General features: G+C 54.6%; 4 protein-coding genes across 14 annotated transcripts; 3 read left to right on the top strand and 1 right to left on the bottom strand.

Annotated features, from left to right (window-relative positions):
* Nucleotides 1-340: 340 nt before the first annotated feature.
* On the top strand, nucleotides 341-4,749 carry CCDC28B (coiled-coil domain containing 28B). Of its 4 annotated transcripts, none has more exons than XM_060140715.1 (6): nucleotides 396-471; nucleotides 1,724-1,911; nucleotides 3,053-3,219; nucleotides 3,338-3,531; nucleotides 3,755-3,777; nucleotides 4,554-4,749. In XM_060140715.1, the coding sequence occupies exons 2-6, from the start codon at nucleotides 1,748-1,750 to the stop codon at nucleotides 4,606-4,608; spliced, it is 603 nt and encodes a 200-aa protein (XP_059996698.1). In that variant the 5' UTR covers nucleotides 396-471; nucleotides 1,724-1,747; the 3' UTR covers nucleotides 4,609-4,749. The 4 variants fall into 4 exon arrangements, with proteins under 4 accessions (XP_059996700.1, XP_059996698.1, XP_059996697.1 ...); XM_060140714.1 differs by lacking the exon at nucleotides 396-471 and adding an exon at nucleotides 478-692; XM_060140716.1 differs by lacking the exon at nucleotides 396-471 and adding an exon at nucleotides 478-692 and having other exon boundaries at nucleotides 3,755-3,805; nucleotides 4,322-4,749.
* A 300-nt stretch (nucleotides 4,750-5,049) lies between these two features.
* Nucleotides 5,050-7,725, top strand: IQCC (IQ motif containing C). Its single transcript, XM_060140709.1, is given in 7 exon segments — nucleotides 5,050-5,091; nucleotides 5,503-5,646; nucleotides 5,867-6,131; nucleotides 6,365-6,483; nucleotides 6,600-7,262; nucleotides 7,264-7,340; nucleotides 7,342-7,725. Coding segments are annotated over 7 exon segments (1,407 nt in total). The 3' UTR covers nucleotides 7,439-7,725.
* On the bottom strand, nucleotides 5,165-17,862 carry TMEM234 (transmembrane protein 234). Of its 8 annotated transcripts, XR_009539008.1 has the most exons (7): nucleotides 17,822-17,862; nucleotides 17,381-17,532; nucleotides 16,512-16,578; nucleotides 13,936-14,028; nucleotides 12,937-13,286; nucleotides 8,429-8,521; nucleotides 5,238-6,052 (listed from the first exon to the last, which is right to left on the bottom strand). XR_009539008.1 is itself a non-coding variant. In XM_060140710.1 (5 exons), the coding sequence occupies exons 1-5, from the start codon at nucleotides 17,835-17,837 to the stop codon at nucleotides 13,102-13,104; spliced, it is 513 nt and encodes a 170-aa protein (XP_059996693.1). In that variant the 5' UTR covers nucleotides 17,838-17,862; the 3' UTR covers nucleotides 12,900-13,101. The 8 variants fall into 8 exon arrangements, 3 of the variants coding, with proteins under 3 accessions (XP_059996693.1, XP_059996696.1, XP_059996695.1); XR_009539011.1 differs by lacking the exons at nucleotides 8,429-8,521; nucleotides 12,937-13,286 and adding an exon at nucleotides 13,506-13,656 and having other exon boundaries at nucleotides 5,165-6,052; XR_009539007.1 differs by lacking the exons at nucleotides 5,238-6,052; nucleotides 8,429-8,521 and adding an exon at nucleotides 11,565-11,870.
* DCDC2B (doublecortin domain containing 2B) lies at nucleotides 8,228-12,587 on the top strand. Its single transcript, XM_060141950.1, is given in 12 exon segments — nucleotides 8,228-8,493; nucleotides 9,430-9,481; nucleotides 9,894-9,970; nucleotides 10,212-10,343; nucleotides 10,653-10,732; nucleotides 10,735-10,789; nucleotides 10,894-10,948; nucleotides 11,571-11,656; nucleotides 11,867-11,937; nucleotides 12,114-12,217; nucleotides 12,493-12,538; nucleotides 12,541-12,587. Coding segments are annotated over 12 exon segments (1,071 nt in total).
* Nucleotides 17,863-17,878: the final 16 nt, after the last annotated feature.

Raw genomic sequence — 17,878 nt, 5'->3', positions numbered from 1 at the left:
GCTGCTTCTTGTGCTTCTTATATGCTCTCTCTCTCTCTCTCTCTCTCTCTCTCTCTCTATATATATATATATATATATATATATATATATATATTCATTCATTCTCTACCCCCCACCTCCTCCTCCCCTCCATTTCTGACAAAGCTGCCACCATTTGGTAAGGGACTGTAACTTCTCTCCAAAACTGATAGGAAAGTGAAAGCGTTTTTTTTTTAGATTGCCATCACACAACCAATGTCATCACCTTAGCTCAGCTGGAGAGGTAAAGTCGAGTGAAAGGGACAGCTTAATAAATGTGGGGATGTTCCTCCCATCTTACTCCATCCCACTCTAAAAAAGGTCACTTTCTCTTTAAATGCAAATTACCTCTTGCGAGCTCAGCTTCCACCCTTTCCGTTCCCGAGTTGGAGAGTGCTGCGGAGGGCGGAGGGAACCCCCACGGAAGCATCGCTCCAGACCCCAAACCTCCAGGTCAGTTACCCACTTCGGGAGTGGGTGCAGAGGCTCAATGACGCGGGTCTGATGCTCCATTTCGGATCCTGGCTCCCGAGATGAGCGATCCATTCGGCACACGGCTTTGGAGATTGTGGGAAATAGATCCCAGGTCGCTCCCAGCCATTCCTGGGGAGCCGAGGCTCCCGCTGCAGTTTTTCTATCGAGTCCTTAATTGAACCAAGCTGCTGCTGGGCCAGGCATTTGACGCGCTTCTGTCTCCCCTCCACCACCGCTGTCCCACACCAGTGCCAGCCAGCCTCGTACCATTTAAATGCTTATGCCCCCAGCGCCACCGCCATCCCAGAGTGCGGAGTCGGGCTTGGTGGTGGAAACTGGGAGTAAGCAGCTTGAGGAAACCCCGTAAAGGGTCTTCAGACCTCCATCTGGGGGGCGGCCTCCGCGGACCTGGGGCTGAAGGGGCGGGGCCGGGCGGGAGATCCAGCGGTGCCAGCCTCGGGCGCAGCCTTTGTTGGAGGCCCAGGCTGCCTGCTACGTGCCCGACCACGCGGCCCTCTCTGGCTGCAGCTGAAGCCAAGCGGGGACTTCCTGACTGGGGAGGGTGAAGCGGCTGGAAGTCTGTCCCAGGGAACTTCTGGGAGTCTCCTGGTGTTTGCCATTGGGGGCGGGGTGGAAGAGGAGGGATGCCAGTGCGGGGAAACCACACTGAGCCCTGCCAGCGTGCCACGGCTTCTGCCATTGCTGCCCATCCTCAGGGGTTACTGCCTGACACCGGGGTCTTCCCAGGTGATCCCATCCACATCTCTGTCACCTTCCATGCTGAGGTTTGTCAGCGTCTGTCCAGGCAGTTGATAAATAGAACGGAGCCAAGTTAAGACACTCGTAATCCTCAGCCGGGCTCCTGCCAGCTCACGTCCACCCTGTCTCCCCCTACATTTCCTCTGCCAGCTCCGCCCCCGCAGCTACAGGGACAGGAAACCCCAGGAGCAGCAGCAACAGGAAAATAGTGTCTGGTCCAGCCCTTTGAGGCAGGGCCTAGGTTTTCAGGCTAAAACTGGAAGGCAAGGAGGACCTGGGGTGGGCCACAGAAGTTCCTTCAAATACACATCTGTGACCCCAGCAGTAGGTGCTGGCACCTGGCCTTGCCCATACTGGGCAGCTGAGGGGAGAGTTAGGAAGGTCTGGGGGCCATCCTTTGCAGCTCTCAGGGATTGCTAGGTGGAGGGATGGCTTTGCCCCTCACTATCTCAGTGGGACTCCTCCCTCCCAGGGCCTGAGGCCTAGCCAGCATCCAATGGAGGATAAGAAGAAGAAAAGGAGTCCCAAGCCCTGCCTGACCCAGCCAGCCCAGCCCCCAGGCACACTACGCAGGGTCCCAGTGCCCACCAGCCACAGCGGCTCCTTGGCCCTGGGACTCCCTCATCTGCCATCCCCCAAGCAGCGGGCCAAGTTCAAGAGGTGGGTACAGAAGGGAAGAGGGCAAGGAGGGAGGGACCCTAACTCTGGGCTGAGCCCTGTGGGCAGGAAGGTAAAGGGGGCCTTAGCCTACCGTTACTAAGCAGTAATCCATGCCTTCCCTGGGGCTCCTCCCACCCCCCACCGGCCCCTGAGAACTCAGACCCAGTTCCTACTCTCAAGTGTGTTGGGAAAAGGCCAGGTGGGTCACCGGCATCACACAGTATGATGATGCACCTCAGCGCAGGGAGTGAGCAAACTTCCAGGAAGTGAGTCAGAGAAGGCTGTTGGGCACACTGGAGAGGGAGAATGTTCTAAGCTGAGGGGCTTGCCTGGCAGAAGTATGGTAGGAAAATATTGCCTGGAAGGTTCCAGGAACCACAGGTGATTTGGTGGTCCTGGATTGTCATGGGGTAGGAAATGGTGAGGGGATACTTGGGTGAACAATTTGAATTCTCCGCTTAATTTTTTTAATGATTGAAAATTTGCCTCCTACCCTATAGTGTCTGTGTTTGTTTCCACTACCCATGCGTTCTTTCTCTGATTACTGTGTTTCCCTGTGCCTTTGGCACCACCTGCCTGAGAGGCATGTTGGGAGATGGCCAAGTCGGGGTAGCTGAAGCTCAGGGCTGGGGCAGGGATAGTAGGAGACGCAACTGGAGAGGCAGTGGGGCCAAGCTGGAAAGATCATTCAGTGTTATCCCGAGGGCAATGGAAAATTCAAAGAAAAGGTTTTTACAAACAAGAGGGGCAGAAAGATATTTTTGGAAGAGGTAAGATGGCTTTCATGGTAATACGGGAGTAATTGTCCCCAAGTTCACTGAGGACCGGTGAGGACAAGTGATTCACCCAGGGTCACAGGAAGAATGAGTGAGGTGCTCAGACTGGAACCCAGGAGCCCCATTCCAGGCATGGTTCTGGATGTATCACTGGCAGAAAAAGACTTCTTTTGACTTCTCACCCTCACCCTTCTTCACCCACTCCCTTCCCTTTACCCATCCCGGTGCCCAGAACAGGGCGAAACATCCATTTACATTGGTGGGTGGATAGAAGGGTGAATTAGTGCATAGACAGATGGCACAGAAGACCTGGGGTTACCTGGCTGCCACTCACCCTGTAACCATGGCCATGCCCACCCACCCAGGGTCAGCAAGGAGAAATGCCGCCCAGTGCTGGCAGGAGGTGGGGGTGGCTCTGCAGGCACCCCCCTGCAGCACTCGTTCCTGACCGAGGTGACCGATGTCTATGAGATGGAAGGTGGGCTGCTGAACCTGCTCAATGATTTCCACTCAGGCCGGCTGCAGGCCTTCGGTGAGTCCTGGGGGCGGGGCTTAGAGGGCATGTAGGTGGGGCTGGAGGACTGGGTATCTGGGGCGTGGCTGGGACCAGGGTCCCAAGCTTGCTCCCAGAGCTGACAGGTGTTGTCCAGGGAAGGAATGCTCCTTTGAGCAGTTGGAACACGTGCGGGAGATGCAGGAGAAGCTGGCCCGGCTGCACTTCAGCCTGGACGTGTGTGGAGAGGAGGAGGAGGAGGAGGAGGAGGAGGACGGGGTCACTGAGGGGCTACCTGAGGAGCAGAAGAAGACGATGGCTGACCGCAACCTGGACCAGCTGCTTAGCAATGTGGGTCAGGGCTGGGTGCTTCAGTTCCTGGGGGCACCAGAGGGTGTGTGGAGGGGTACATGCTTCTAAGACCATTCCTGGCCCCTGGGTGAAAAGCTGGGAGTGCATGGAGCCCAAAGCTCTGGGCCTCTCAACCCCACACCAGAAGATGAACCCCAGAGCATCTGGAGTTTGACCAGGTGCCCCTCCTTACAAAAACTTCCCTTTCTCTCTCTGTTGACAGCTGGAAGATCTCAGTAATTCTATGTATCCTTTCAAGGGGACTTGACAGTGTGTAAGTGTGTGCACGCCTCCCAGAGATAAAATCAGCTTCGGCCTCCCCACCACCCTGCAGGAATCTTTACAGATAACCAACATCTTCAGTCCTACAGAATTAGCCACAAATTCCCCATACCCAGGTAGAGGGTGCAGAAAGAATTCCCCAAATATTAGGAGAAAGAAAGGTGATTGCAGGGAATATGTTTTACTTGCTTATCAAAATCTTTGCAAGGGGCTTCCCTGGTGGCGCAGTGGTTGAGAGTCCGCCTGCCGATGCAGGGGACACGGGTTCGTGCCCTGGTCCGGGAAGATCCCACATGCCGCGGAGCGGCTGGGCCCGTGAGCCATGGCTGCTGAGCCTGCGCGTCCGGAGCCTGTGCTCCGCCACGGGAGAGGCCACCAAAAAAAAAAAAAAAAAATCTTAGCAAGTACTTTAGCCGACACCAATCCATGGCAAAGCTTGTCTGATGTCTTCCTATTCTTTCAGCACTGAACAATTCTTTTTACTGACTTAAATTATCTCCGCATCTAGTTCTATCAGAAGTAGTGCGGGTGCACGCTCCTGCATGATCTAAAGCAAAAGCGAAGGGGGTAAGGCACCTAGCAAGAAGGACAGGTGAGGACTGCAACCCCAGACCACGGAGCACTCCAGAGTCCCTGGCCCCTGCCCTTTTGCGCAGTCGGGGAAACTGAGCCTGTGCAGGTTGGGAAAATAGGGCTGCAAGGACCCGGGTCCAGAGCATCACAATCCTTGACAGGCACAGACAGAAGCTGCACCTGGCTGAGAACGCCGAGCCTGAGGAGCCGTCAGCTGTGTAGGTGTCGGACCCAGGCTCAGACCGCCCCTTCTCATTCCCTTCAAACTGTGACTTTTTACGGACTCGATTGGGTGTTCCGCGGCCCCCCCAGGTGCTATGGGGGAGGGGGGCATTGGATGGAATTAAACCATAAAGAAAGAAAGCGGCTCTGTGTCCTCTCTCCTCTCCTCGCGCCTTTACTCGGCAGGGGCGCCCGGGCCCCAGCTCTCGCGGGAACGCCCCTTTGCAACAAACTTCTGGTTTGGGAGGTCCCGCTCGCGGGGCTGGACTCCCCTGTGCTGCTCTGGGAGTGGGAGTTGGGGACAGGTGCCAGTTGGCGTCCAGCCCCAGGGCAGGAGCCGAAAGGTTGCCATGGAGACGGCGGGGCGGGGCCTGAGCCGGCCAGCGCGGCGCAGACTGGTGACGCACTGCGCAGGCGCCGGGCGGGTCAGTTTGCGCCCGGATGGAGCGGGAACGGTTGGATCGGAAGGCGACCGCGCTGCAGGTGCGGGGCAGGCTGGGGTGCGCATGATTCCTCCCCCGCACGGGATCTCGGACTGGGACCTTTGGACAAGATGAGGCTGTCACGTCTAGTAACCTGCCCGCGTGCCCACCTCTGAACCTACCGACCCAGCCCCACCGGCCTGAAGAATGCGGGGACCCCACGGACCCTCACGCGCCCCCCACTCCCATTACACACTCCTACGGGATCAGGGAAATGAAGGGAAGGGCCTTTAATCGACGAGGTGGATCCAGCCCAGCACGCTCCCTCGAACCCCCAGAGCACCAACACACAGCGTCACCTGTCCTCTCCCGGGGGCCGGGTCCTCTCTTGCAGACCTCTCCAGAAGAATCCCCCAAGATGCCCCCATGTTGCAGTGATAAGGGTTTTCTTTCCCCTCGTTCTCCACACCAGGCCTGCGTCCGGGGCTTCTTGGTCCGACGCCAGTTCCAGAGTCTTCGAGCTGAATATGAGGCTATTGTACGAGAGATCGAGGGTGATCTGGGCACGCTTCAGTGGACTGAGGGCTGGATTCCCAGGCCCCGATTTCTCCCAAAGGTACTACACACCCTAGAGGTAGAAGAGAGGGGGAAGAAGGACCTGGGCAGGGGATTCCACTCTTCATGCTGACAAGCTATTCTCATTGGAAAAGGCAGCAGACTCAACCTCCTCACACCCCAGTCCTTAATCCTCATCAACTTGTATGCTAAATCATGGCACCCAGACACTTGGAGGGTTTAGCCTTGGGGCTCTCATAACTTTCTGACTGATTTCTCAGAAGGTAAAATCCCATCAGACCTGGAAAGCTGGAGAGAGGGTACCAAATCCAGAGCAGGAACTGTGGAGCTGCTTCCCATGTAAAGAGCCTGAGAAAGAGGCCATCTGGGAGGAGATGATACTGAAGAAGTCAGGAGAGAGCGCAGCAAACTCAGGCAGTCTTCCCTGCAGAGATGATAGCCCATGGCTTCAGGATGAGCAGAGCAGGAGGACCAGGAAACCGAGCCAAGAGGAGACCAGAGACATGTCAAAGATGGAGAACCCAGGTACCTCTCTGCCTAGATCAGGGCAAGCCCCTGACCCTCTCTGGGTGTCAGCTTTCCCATCTGAAAAGTGAAAGGCTTGTGCTAGATAAGCTGCATCCCTTTCCTTCTTCCCTCTGCTTGGTTGGGGGCAACTCATGGGTGGGCAGGGGGAGGGTGCCAGGGTCTAATGCTAGGCCAGTGCCCACTGTCTGCCCCCTCAAGGCTTTCTCCCTTCATTCTTCCCTCCTTCACAGAAGCTGCAGGTCCAGGACTGCCCCACAGCCAGACTGAGCTCCAGGAGCTCCAGTACCACCGCAGCCACTTGGCTATGGAGCTGCTGTGGCTGCAACAGGCCATCAATAGCCGTAAGGAGGTAGGCACTAATTTGGAGCCCTCTCTGCACATTTAGGGCCAAGGGTGGGGGTTAGGGAAAAGCCTCCTGCCATGCCCAAGCAGGCCTGCCTGGTACAGTGTTCTCTTCTCCAACAGTACCTAATTCTCAAACAAACACTGAGATCCCCAGAGGCGAACCAGGCCAGAGACGAGCCCAGCTTGTGCGCAGACCATGGGGGACAGGGCTGTGAGAAAGCTGGGTCACGACCAGGCCCACCACTGGAAGACCAGTCCTACAGAACTACTAGAGAGCCAGACCACATAGATGACTCCTGCTGGAGACTCAGATCACAACCCCATAAAACCCCAGAAATACTGGCCACTACAGACAAAACCACTGCTGGGGCTAAGTACAGGGACCTATGCTACAGACAGACAGGACCACGGCTGCCCACACCACGGGATAATCAGGCCATAGGGAAAAGGCTCACCAAAGAGCCAGAGTGTGGAGAACAGACCTATGGAGGGACCTGCCTGCAGCTGACAAAACTTCTAGAGGATGAGACCCACAAAGGCCTCAAATCTAGGGGCTACTGTTCTGGAAAGGCCAGGACACAGCTGCCCACACTCGGTGAGGACCCAGACATTGAAGACAACTCTCCCAGAGGGCCAGGCCAAAAAGAGCGTGATTGCCAAAAAGAGCGTGATTGCCAAAGAGCTGGGCCACGAGAGTTGGGCCTCTCAGAGGACCGTGTCATCTGTGACGGGACTTTGGCAGAGCATGGTGGCCTGGATCTCTGGAAGGCTAAACCACCCCGAGGGCCGGACTCCTAGTGATAAAAGCTCCACAGATAGAACCTCCAATGAATCTAGCCATGAAGGATGGAAAAACCAGAGGATCAAGGCCACCTGAGAAACTGTCTTCCACAGGGTCAGACCACACAGGAGAGGATCACTGGAGGGGGCGACTGTGGAAAACAGGACCACCAGGCTAGACCCTGGGGAACCAGGGAAGACCAGGTTCCAAAGAGGGATTCTATGAAAAGGCAATGAGGGAGACAAGACCTCATTGTAGCTCCCTGGTACCAGCTCTACCTCCTGCCCCTGCCCGTGGGTACTGGTGGCTAATGAGGCCAAGAGAAGCTGGAGCACAGAGCTGGCATCAGTAGAGATAGGAGGATACTTTCATCCTCTGCCTGTGGCTCAACCCAAATTTTGGGATAGGAGCCACCTGGGGTGAGCAAAGTTGGGGGGCTGATGGAGAATAAAGGTGTTCCTTAGATTCTGAGCCTGGTTGTATTTATCTTCTGCCTCTGGTCGGGACAGACTCTGGGCCCTCCTGTTCACTTCCTGCTGACATGGGGCATCTTCCCCAGAGCTGGCTGGGAGCCACAGCCCAGGAGCAGACTAGCCATCCTTGGGGAACAGCCCCCAAAGCTGATCTTCCTTTAAGCTCAGCCCTTGGGCTGCAGAGTGGCAGGGAGGCTGAGAGTCCCTCGCTCCACCCAGTACTGGAACATCTGTGTTTCAGTGTCATCTCTGCCACTGCCTCTCTCACTGAGTCCCAGGCTCTTTCTTCATATGTAGTGATCAGACCCACCGTACTCTTGTGAGGCCCCACCAAGAGCAGGTTGGATGAGACCTTGAATGCAGACAGATGCTCCTATGGAGGCTCTCCCTGCCTTTCTGGGTGAGAGGGCAGGACTCCACCTCTGATTGGCACTGCTCCCAGCCCTGCCTTAGTTGCCTGGCAACAGCTCTGCGTCTCTAGCCGGGGACACGCTATGGCAGGTGGCAGTCCAGCAGCCAAGAGGGTAGTGGTGTCCCGGAATGGGGACCCCTTCTCCCCAGGCCACCAGCTGGTAGTGACTCAACACTGCTTCCCCACCCTGGAGACCTTCCTCTGTGATGTGACATCGGCTGTGCAGGCCCCACTGGCCGTGCGTGCTGTCTACACGCCTTGTCATGGCCACCCTGTCACTGACCTGGCAGACCTGCAGAACAGAGGGCAGTATGTGGCTGCTGGCTTTGAACGATTCCGCAAGTTCCCGTGAGTGGGCTGGGGCTGGTCAAAGAGCCTGGGGAGAGAGGTAATAGCGATAGCAACAGCATGTGTTCAGTACTTCCTGTGTATCTCACGGAATACAGCAATCCTATGAAGGGGGTGGTCTTATCCCCATTCTTTGGAAGGGGAAATCAAGATAGTGAAATAACCTACCTGAGAGTACATAAATAACACGTGGAGCCACAGTTCCAGTCAAAGTCTTACACTGATGTTCATGCCCATCCAGCCAGGACCAACCAGTGGGAAGAAGAACATTCTGCTGGTTGAGCCCCTTTTTCCAAAGGCTGTTCCTGATTGGGTCCTTACCACCACCATGCCCATCACCACCACCACTAAATACTCTAAATCCATCCATCACTTCCTCCCTGCTGTGCTTAGGCATCCTGTGCTCTCCATTAGGCTGGGATTGTCCTTTACAGGGTGGGGCTATGCTTTCCAAGATGGGAGAATAAATAATTTGAGTGTCTGAGCTTCCAGCTCAGATCTGGCTTCCAGGTCCTCCTCTGCTCTCAGCTGAGGTTGCTGAGAGTTAAGGAGTCAGGAGTTGGGAGCCAGACAGACTTAGAGTCTGGGCTCTGTCACTTCCATGTTGCTTAGGTGAGTCACTTAACTTGCCCTCGTTCTCATACAAAATGAGATGAAACCGCACACATCATGAATGAGAAAATTTCTGAGATACAGGAGGATGTCGACCTTTAATCTTGTGGTTTGGGTCTGAGACCCCAGACTGGATGTCCAGCCTGATACATAACCTGAGGCAGGTTCAAGTATCAGCATCTGTTTCCAGACCGAGATGACTGAGACTATTCCAGTGGGAAGGAAGACTTGGTGAACTGGGCCCCAGCCCCACGCTCTGGCAGCTGCCGGGCTGTTGAGGACCCAGGCTCCCCAAGATGACCAGTGACCTATCTGTCCTTTCAGCTCTTTACACCCTAGAGGGGAGGATCCAGGTGGGAAGAGCAGCAGACTACCTGTAAGTCCTGGGGCCGACCAGCCCCCAGGCCTCTGTTCTCCCATTCCCCTGGGGGCTGCCCCCACTTTGGTCTGGGAAGTCAGGAGCCCTGGAGCTCTGGAGCCTTCTCGGGTGCAGGATTTCAAGACACTGTTCCTTGTGCCGTTCCCAAACTTTTACTTTACTTTAGCTCCAGGCTATGGTCCTCAGAGGAAAGAGGAAGCCATAAAACAGACGGATGGGAGGGGGTTAAGAATGTGACCTAGGGGAGGTAGAAGTACCCTTTGGTGAAAGGCGTCACCAGTCCCATCCCTCCTTGCCCCCTCTTCTGCCGCAGTCTGGTTTCTTTCCCTCACCCTACCCACCTTGGACTGACCTATCCCTGACAAAAGGCCTCAACTCGCTCCTGATCTGGGGGCCTGACGGGTTTCAGGGCCCTCCTGTGATTCAGCAGCCATGTGATGGGGCCCTTGGACAGCGGCTACCTGCAGGTTCCCCCTGCTGTATCCAGTGAGTGCTCGTGTTGGGGAACAGGGGCAGAGATTTTTGTTTCAGGGAGACCAAGGGAAAGTGGGTGGATTTGTTCCAGGAGCCCCTGGCGACTGGGATATAAAAAGTCCAACATGCTTAATGGGTGAAAAACAACACACTGGTTCTTGGACCATCTTCTGGCCGCTGTGCCATCCTTCTTCCTCTCACACGTAGGTAGTTCTGGGGACCCTTCCCCTTACCAGGCTGCTCTTTGTCCCAGTGTGTTCAGGAATGGGGACCTGTTAAGCCCCCCATTTAGCCTGAAGCTGTCCCAGGCTGCCAGCACGGACTGGGAAGCAGTGTTGAAACTCCTGACTGAGAAGGTGAAATTACAGAGCGGGGCTATGCGCAAGTGAGTTTGGGGACTGTGGAGACCTGAATGTCCCCAAAGGGAGCCTCCCTACTGCTTTTCGCTGCCCTTGAGGATGAAAAGGCAAAAGGAAACCATGTTTCCCCAAATGAGACTTCTTTCTGTGCCTCAGGGAGAGGCCCCTCCAGCCCAGCCCTCGGAGCCAGGGCAGAGCCTGGGTGACTGGCCCTGGTGCCCAGAGGGCCAGCAGCCAAAGGGCACCTTGAAATAGCTGTACCCACTCCCTTGTAGTCTGCTGCATATGAAGATACATCTTGTTCACCGGCCCTTATGTACTCACCTCTCTCCCAGACTCTGCACCCTGGATGGGCTCCCACTGTCAGCAAGGGAGGCTCTGGTGAGTGGCCATTACTATGTGGCTGTCGGAGAGGATGGTTCAAGGCCCTCCCCTATCTGGTGCCTCGTCCCTCACTGCCCAGGGGCTGCTGGTATGTATGTGTGAGGTGGAAGGGTAGCAGGTTAGAGCAGAGGAAGCCACCCTGACTCCATGTCCTGCTCTGCCTCCTACAAGCCTTCTCTTTTTTCACTGCAGGCAACCCCCAGACCCAAAGTCCAGGCTCCACAGCAGGGGGTAGGTGAGGCAGGGGGTCATGGGGGGTGGGAAGGAAAAGGAGTGACTAGCCGAATCCTCTTCCAGCTCAGCCTCTGACCTTATCTCACTGCATCCTCTCAATAATCTTGTGAAACAGAGATTATTATTCCCGTTTTCCAGAGGAGAAGCTGAAGTTCAGAGGAGTGAAGTGATTCGTTCAGGTTAACACAGTTATTGACAGGGGCCAGACCAGAAACTGGTCTGAAGCCAGCTTATCTGGGCTCTGTGAAGACCTTCAGGACTCTGAGATGCTGGACCTAATGCCAGGCTGGATGCTTGGAGACGGAATCTGGCACAACAGGGTCCAAAGATGCTTATCAACTCCCCATCTTATCCCAAGCCTGAGCCCTCCCAAGAGATGAGCCAGTGAGCACTGAGTGGGGGGTAGGGGGATGCGGCCTGGTTTCACTGGGCATCTAGAATACCAGGCACCATCTGCCGTGTCCCTGGATAAGGCAGCCTGATGGAAGAGGGAGCAGGGAGGGAGGAGGCAGGCTATGAAGATGGATGGCATCTCCTCTTCCAAGCTCCCACCAGGAGCATTCAAACCTTGACTGGGAGTGGAGAAGGTAAGGCCAGCCTGCACCCACGGCTCAAGCCCAGTGTTCCCTCCGCAGGCCGATGGCCACAGAGCACAGGCAACCCAGTCCTCTCCAAAGGAAGCCAGGCAAATTGAGCCATCTGCTTTTTATGCCAGCCCCCAGCAAGCTTTTCAGCATGCTCTCCACTCTCTTGAGGGGACCCAAGAATCCAAGGCCTTCTCTGCCAGCCTCTAACAGTGACGTAGGATTGTCCCTGCTATGCTGAGGGAGTTCCATGGGGGCAGAATGCCCAGGTTCAGAGCTGGTCCGGACTTCAGGACGACTGTCTCCTACTCCCCCGTGTGCACGGCCAGTCCCTTGCCTCTTCACAGGGACCTGGTTTATGAAAAGAAGCACATGGAAACTCAAAGCCATGACATTTCGGGGGTGGGATTTGGAAGGGGTGGGGGTAGGGCCAAAGGCCTGCTTCTGAGCTAACCTGCCATCCTCTGAGGTCCTGGGCGAGGGGGAGGGGAGGGGAGGGGAGGGGAGGGGAGGGGAGGGGCTGGTAGAGAGGGTCAAGGGAAAGAATGTGAGGGCTCCTCAGCCTAGGCATCGGCCTGTAACTTCCCACATCAGAAGTCAAGGGAGTGTATGGGGCTCCCCATGCAAGGATGGAGACAGCACGGGCCCAGGGAGTAGCACATGATGAAGCCACCTGGACAGAGGCACCCCTGGATCAGGTGGGCTGGGGCCAGGGCCGGAAGCCGTATGTTGGGACAGGAGTTCTGAGCTGGAAACAGGCAGCTCTAGGTCCCGGAAACGATTCTTCTCCCTTGTGATTGTGAGCAAATCTCCTAACCTCTCAGAGCCCGACTTCCTACCTTGTTGAATGAGAGGACAGATGCTAATTTCTGGTCTCTTCCTTTCTTGGGGTGGGCAAACCCCAGGCTGAGGACTGGAGGCTGGATGTGGGGTGCTAATGGCTCCGTTCTGTGTGGCCTTCTGCCTCCTCCAGAGGGCAGCACAGGTAGTGGAAGAGGCCCTGATCCTGGAAAGCCAGCCAGAGCTGGGGCAGCTCTCTCGGCCTTGGCCCCTGCTCTGCCATCTTGAGAGCCAGCAGCTGCAGCCAGGAACTGGGGACCGCCACTCTGCGGCCACCATTTATCCTCAGCCTCCAGCGGCCGGTTCTCAAGGAAGCAGGGCCTCCCCTAGGCTCACAGGGTGCGCTGCAGCCCCTCTTCTGCCCCTGAACCCACAGCCCAGCCTCCTTTCCGCTCCGAGCAGAGCAGCCCAGCCCAGCCACAGAGGCCATTTCCTTATGAGCTTCTCTGGCCAGAGAGATGAGTAGCCAACGGAGCTTCAGGGAAAGAACACAAACTGGGGAGTGGGTCGTCCCAATAAAAGAATACTTACCAACCTCCATCTGTCTACTACACATTTATTACAGACTTCCGCTCACCTGGCATTGCTCCATACGTTGGGGTCTGGCAGTGCGGGGGCCCATAGATGTCGATCGGTTTGAGAGGGGCCGGCACCCACCTCACAGGAGGGACAGGCAGGGCTAACAGCAAACCCCTCTCCCCAACGTCTGCTGTTCTTATGCACCTTCCCCTCAGTTCCCTCCTCAGCCAGCCAAGGCTGAGCCCTGGAGCCCTCCTGTTTGCATTTCTGGCTCAAAGACTATAGCTGGCTCTCTTCTTGCGGCTGGAGTTCTGCGGTCCACCAACCAGCTGCTGGGATAGTCTGGGTCAGGCACAGGAACAGTGGCAGGCCTGGGGCCTGGGGCCTGACATGACAGCAGAAAGTGTGCTGCTGGGACAGAAAGGTTGCTGAGGGTGAGGGTGCGTGTGAAGTCTCTTGTGCTAAATCCGAGCAGCAGGTGAACAGCACGTGGAAGTTACAAAACCCTTTCACTTTTGTTCTCTTATTATGATCCATGAGGTAGCTATTATCCCAAGAGATGAGGAAGCTGAGGCTGGGGAGTGGAAGGGGGTGGGAGGGCTAAGTCCGCATGCTCACTGCCTCTACCTCATGGCCCAGGGGCTTCCTGGAGACAGCAGAGCCGGAGGGTGGCCTTGGTCCACTCAAGGCATAGATGGTTGCCCCTGGGTCTTGGTCACTGAGCTTGTGATGCAGAGTGTAATTCCTGCCACGGTGAGCACCATGCCTGCGAATGCTCCTGGGATCATGGGGAGAAATTGAGAGGCTCTGAGACCAGCCATGTCAGTAGGAGCTGGTGCAGGGCTGAGGGAAGGGCTCAGACAGGGTCTGTCCCCAGACTACCCAGAGGAAGGAAACTCTGATGACCACAAGGAAGCAGTGGAGCTGCAGAAGAAAGGGGCAGGATCGGGGAAGATCCTCTCCTCACCGGGCCAAGGGAGATGGCTCTGGAAAAAACTAACCCAGGGGTGTCAAAGCCCAAGTAGTGGCTCCCCAAACTTGCAGTGGCCAGACTTACGTTTTCCACCGATATCTTCTCCAAGGACCTTCCCAACAATCAGTGTAAAGATGATGGCCAGAGAGTTACTGATGGGCACAGCTAGGGTCAGATCTGAGTGATCAGAATGAAAAGAATCTCTGAGATGCAAAAAAAAAAAGTCTTTCTAGGCACAAAACACTTTCATTACATCATCAAGACAGTCTTTTAAAAAGGGTATCTCATGACCCCATTTTCCAGATGAAGTCACAGCAAAGCTCAGGATTCAAACTCAGGTCTCCTGACTCTAAATTCAGTGCTCCCTCAGGATTCCAGCATGAAGATCTGAACTATAAGGTCTGGGACCACCTTGGTTTGCTGGTAAGGATGAGATCTTTGCACTCAAAGAGAACTTCTGAGATCTCAAGGACATCTGGACAGACAAGTACCCAAAACCCATAGGATGCAGTAGCTATTAACACCAAACACGTTTATCAAGTATACATTATGTGCCGGGTGCTTTGTGCACACATCTCATTAATCTTCACAAAAACACTGCAGGAAGAGCATTAGCATCATTCTGCATAGATAAAAGAATCAAAGGCTCAAAAACATCACATAAATTGAGGCAAATTGAGGATTTAAACCAAGGTCTGCCTGACTCCAAAGCCTGTGCCCTTATTGAATCTATTTAGATGGATAAGGACAAACCAAAACTGCAGGTGAAGCACATTTTGTTTCTGTTTCAGCTCAGACTTGGGCCTTACGGAATTACAGAAGAGAAAAAAAGTCAGCGGTAGGAAGCCAGGTACAGGACAGGCCCCACAAGGCTGGGCCTTAAGTAGAGGTCACCGCAGTCCAGGGTCTGTTCCTTAGTTTTGAAGCCCCGAGGGACTGACTTGCAAGAAACAAACTTCAAAAAGACTAATGGAGTTAAGAACACTGTTAACTTAAAATTTATTACACTTAAATTTTGTACACCTAAAGCTTTTTAAGAAGATAGATTTTACGTTAAGTGCTCTTAAACACATACAAAAAACAAAACGAAATCAGAAGCTGAGTTACTAGTTTACAAGACTCATAACTGCCAGGCAGACTGTGCATGTTGGCTTCTCAGCACACTCTTTCCCAGCCCTCCCGGGCCTCACCTGCTTCAGGTAGCGGAGGAGAGAACCGTGCAGCTCCTCAGCCCCTGCGAGGCCCCACCGAGGCTGGCATTAGCCATCCAAGAAACTGACACAACAGCTACCTACTCAGAGCTCCTTCCTTAAGCTTTCACACTTTACATCGAGTGCAGTGGCTGCTAAAGTCTGGTTTGCAACAGGAGATTGGGGAGGGAAGCAGCACGGTACAAGGGAAGAGCAAGGGCACTGGAGTGAGGCTGACCCAGATTTCCCTATGTCACCTTGGTTAGGTCATTCAAACACTCTGAGCCTGTGCCCTACATGACAAACAGTGATAGCAGGATAACATCACCTTACAACAGGGTTGTAAGATGAAATATGATAACATGTGTATATCCTTGGCTGAATGTATCCTTAATAAACAGAGACCACTGTTCTGATTATTAGAATGGGTGGGCGTTAAAGGATACAGAGTAGGTGGTGAGATAATAGGATCCTAAAATTCCAATTTGCTCAAAACTTGGTAAATGGCTAACTGCAGTCAGCTGACCAGAGGGCTTAGCATTCTGGGCAGCAGGGAGTGCCAGAGGCTTTCAAACTTTCCTTTAAATGAAGTCTATGAGAAGCCCAAAATATAAGACAGATGAAAGCGGAGTGACTCTAGTTGAAGCTGATGTGGCAGGTCTGGAGGTCGGCCTATCCGCTCACCCTCCTATGGCCTCTGAGGGGTTTCCCAGGGCTACCTGGGACCCAAATTTCTGTCAAGTCTCTGGGGGGCCTAGGTGAGACTCCAGGAGAGGTGAAATTCTCATAGCAAAGTTAAAGAGCATAAACTTTAGTAATATGTGGCTTCAAGTCCTTCTGCACGAACATGCAGTGGGACTTAAAGAGAGATGCAATAAGTTGCCCAAAGTTCTGTAACTTCATCTCCTAGGTGGAGACAATCATGCCTACTTCATAGGGTTGAGATGAGAATTTTTTAAAATGTGAAAACTAGAACAGTATCTGACGCAGTAGAGGGCAGTCAACAACAGTGGGGGAAAGGCAATTTATGTTTATTGAGCTCCTCCTGGTACAGTGCGCACCAGGTACTCTGCCAAATGCTTTTCATACACTGAATTTAATGCTCTCAGTGTTATGAAGCCAGTTGTAAAAAATCAAGGTTCAAATAAGGGACTTGCTCAAGGTTAGGCAGGTAGCAAGCAGTGGAAGCAAGAGTGTCAAAGCCAGCCCTTGGCACAGCAAAATGAACCTTCTTTCTTCCTCTGCCACTGCATGAGACTGCCAGGCTTCAAACCAACTCTCGTGCCTGGCAGCATACTCATAACCAGCCCACCGTGCCCTACTGCCCAGAGAAGAGGGTGCAGCTCGGGAACCAGAGACAGGGGGCTCTCCCTCACTCATGGCAACAAGGGTGTTTTAGACACCCTCCCCACAGTGACTCTCCGGGTGGCCTCCACCACTAAGCATAGTAGTTCTAACCCAGAGACCTACCTGTTGATGCCAAGGTGAGGTAGTAGAGAAGGGAGCCACACTGGTTGAGGGAAAAGGGCAGCAGGTACTGGAAACAGAAGAAAACTGCAGTCAGTGTGATTGCTGAACTGAGCAGTGCTGCCTTCTTTGAGCTTTGAGATATGCCTTTCCTCGGAGGGAGGGGTAGCTATAAGGGCCTAGGGCCTAAGCCCTCTGAAAAGAACCCTTCCAGGGCAGAGGGAATGTCACTGAGTGAATTCCATGCCTTTGCCCTGAATGCCCTCCCCCTCAGCCCTGCTGGTTCCTATCCTCCCCATTCTGCAAGTCTCTGAATGCCAGTGTTACTCTCTCCAAGAAGCCCTCCCCTGGTCCCCTAGCTCCAGCCTCCCTCCTGTGAACTCACGCAGCACTTATCTGTACCTCTCTCAAAGCCCTTAGTCCTAAGAGACGGTTGTGTCTATGTCTTGTCTTTCCCACTAGCCTAGACTGGCAGCGTTGGGGTCAGAGGTAGTTCTCCATATCCTGCCTCCCCAGGGCCAATTTGAGCCCTAAGCCCTCCCTCCGGAAAGGTCTGTTGGAAGGATCACCATAATAAAATATTAATAATAGCAGCTCAAAACATCATAGATTTGGGCCCTAATTATGTACTAGGCCCAATGCTAAGTGCTTTATGTGCCTCACCTCACTTAATACTCACAACTGCCCCATGAGATGGTTACATTATTCCCATTTTACAGATGAGGAAACTGAGGCTCAAGGCAGACAAGGAATTCATCCAAGAGCTTCTAGCGAGTAAGTGGTGGAATGCAGATTCTGACCCTGACCTGTTTGACTCCAGAGACCAAATTCTTAGCGGCTACGCCTGAGAAAGGGGTCATTCACCGACGCACCTCAGTATTCAAGAAGAGGGTCTTCGTCTCCTGCAGCAACTGCCGGGCCCACGTCCGCTCATGAACCTGCTGCAGGTGCGAGGAGGCCCGCTTCAGCAGCGGCTGTGTGCCACCCCACAGAGCGGCCACCAGCACCAGAGCCAGCACCTGCCCTGGATGGAGATGCGAGTGACACTCCCTCCCCCGCCGCGCCGCCCCACCGCACGGCCCCAGCCCTCCTCCGGCCTCCCATCCCCAGCCCGCCGCCCCTACAGCCCTTCTTTGCTCTCCAACGCCCCAGGTGTGATTGGCGGGTAGGACAGACCCCGGGAGGCCGGGGAGGTGGATCCAGGAGCCCAGGTTCGGGATTGCAGCAGTGGTCGGGGTTAGGTGATGGAGGTGGAGTAGAAATGAATTCCGGGTGGGAGTCTGGAAGCCTGGGGAGGGGCGGGGCCCGCCTACCCAGGGTCGCCGCCATGGCAACGCCGCTCCTCTCCACTTCCGGGAACGAAGGGGCGG

The sequence above is a fragment of the Lagenorhynchus albirostris genome, chromosome 2 (genome assembly GCF_949774975.1).
Source record: "Lagenorhynchus albirostris chromosome 2, mLagAlb1.1, whole genome shotgun sequence".
Classification (NCBI taxonomy): Eukaryota; Metazoa; Chordata; class Mammalia; order Artiodactyla; family Delphinidae; genus Lagenorhynchus; species Lagenorhynchus albirostris.
The sequence above is the reverse complement of the archived record's forward strand: the minus strand, read 5'-3'. Positions and strand labels throughout refer to the sequence as shown.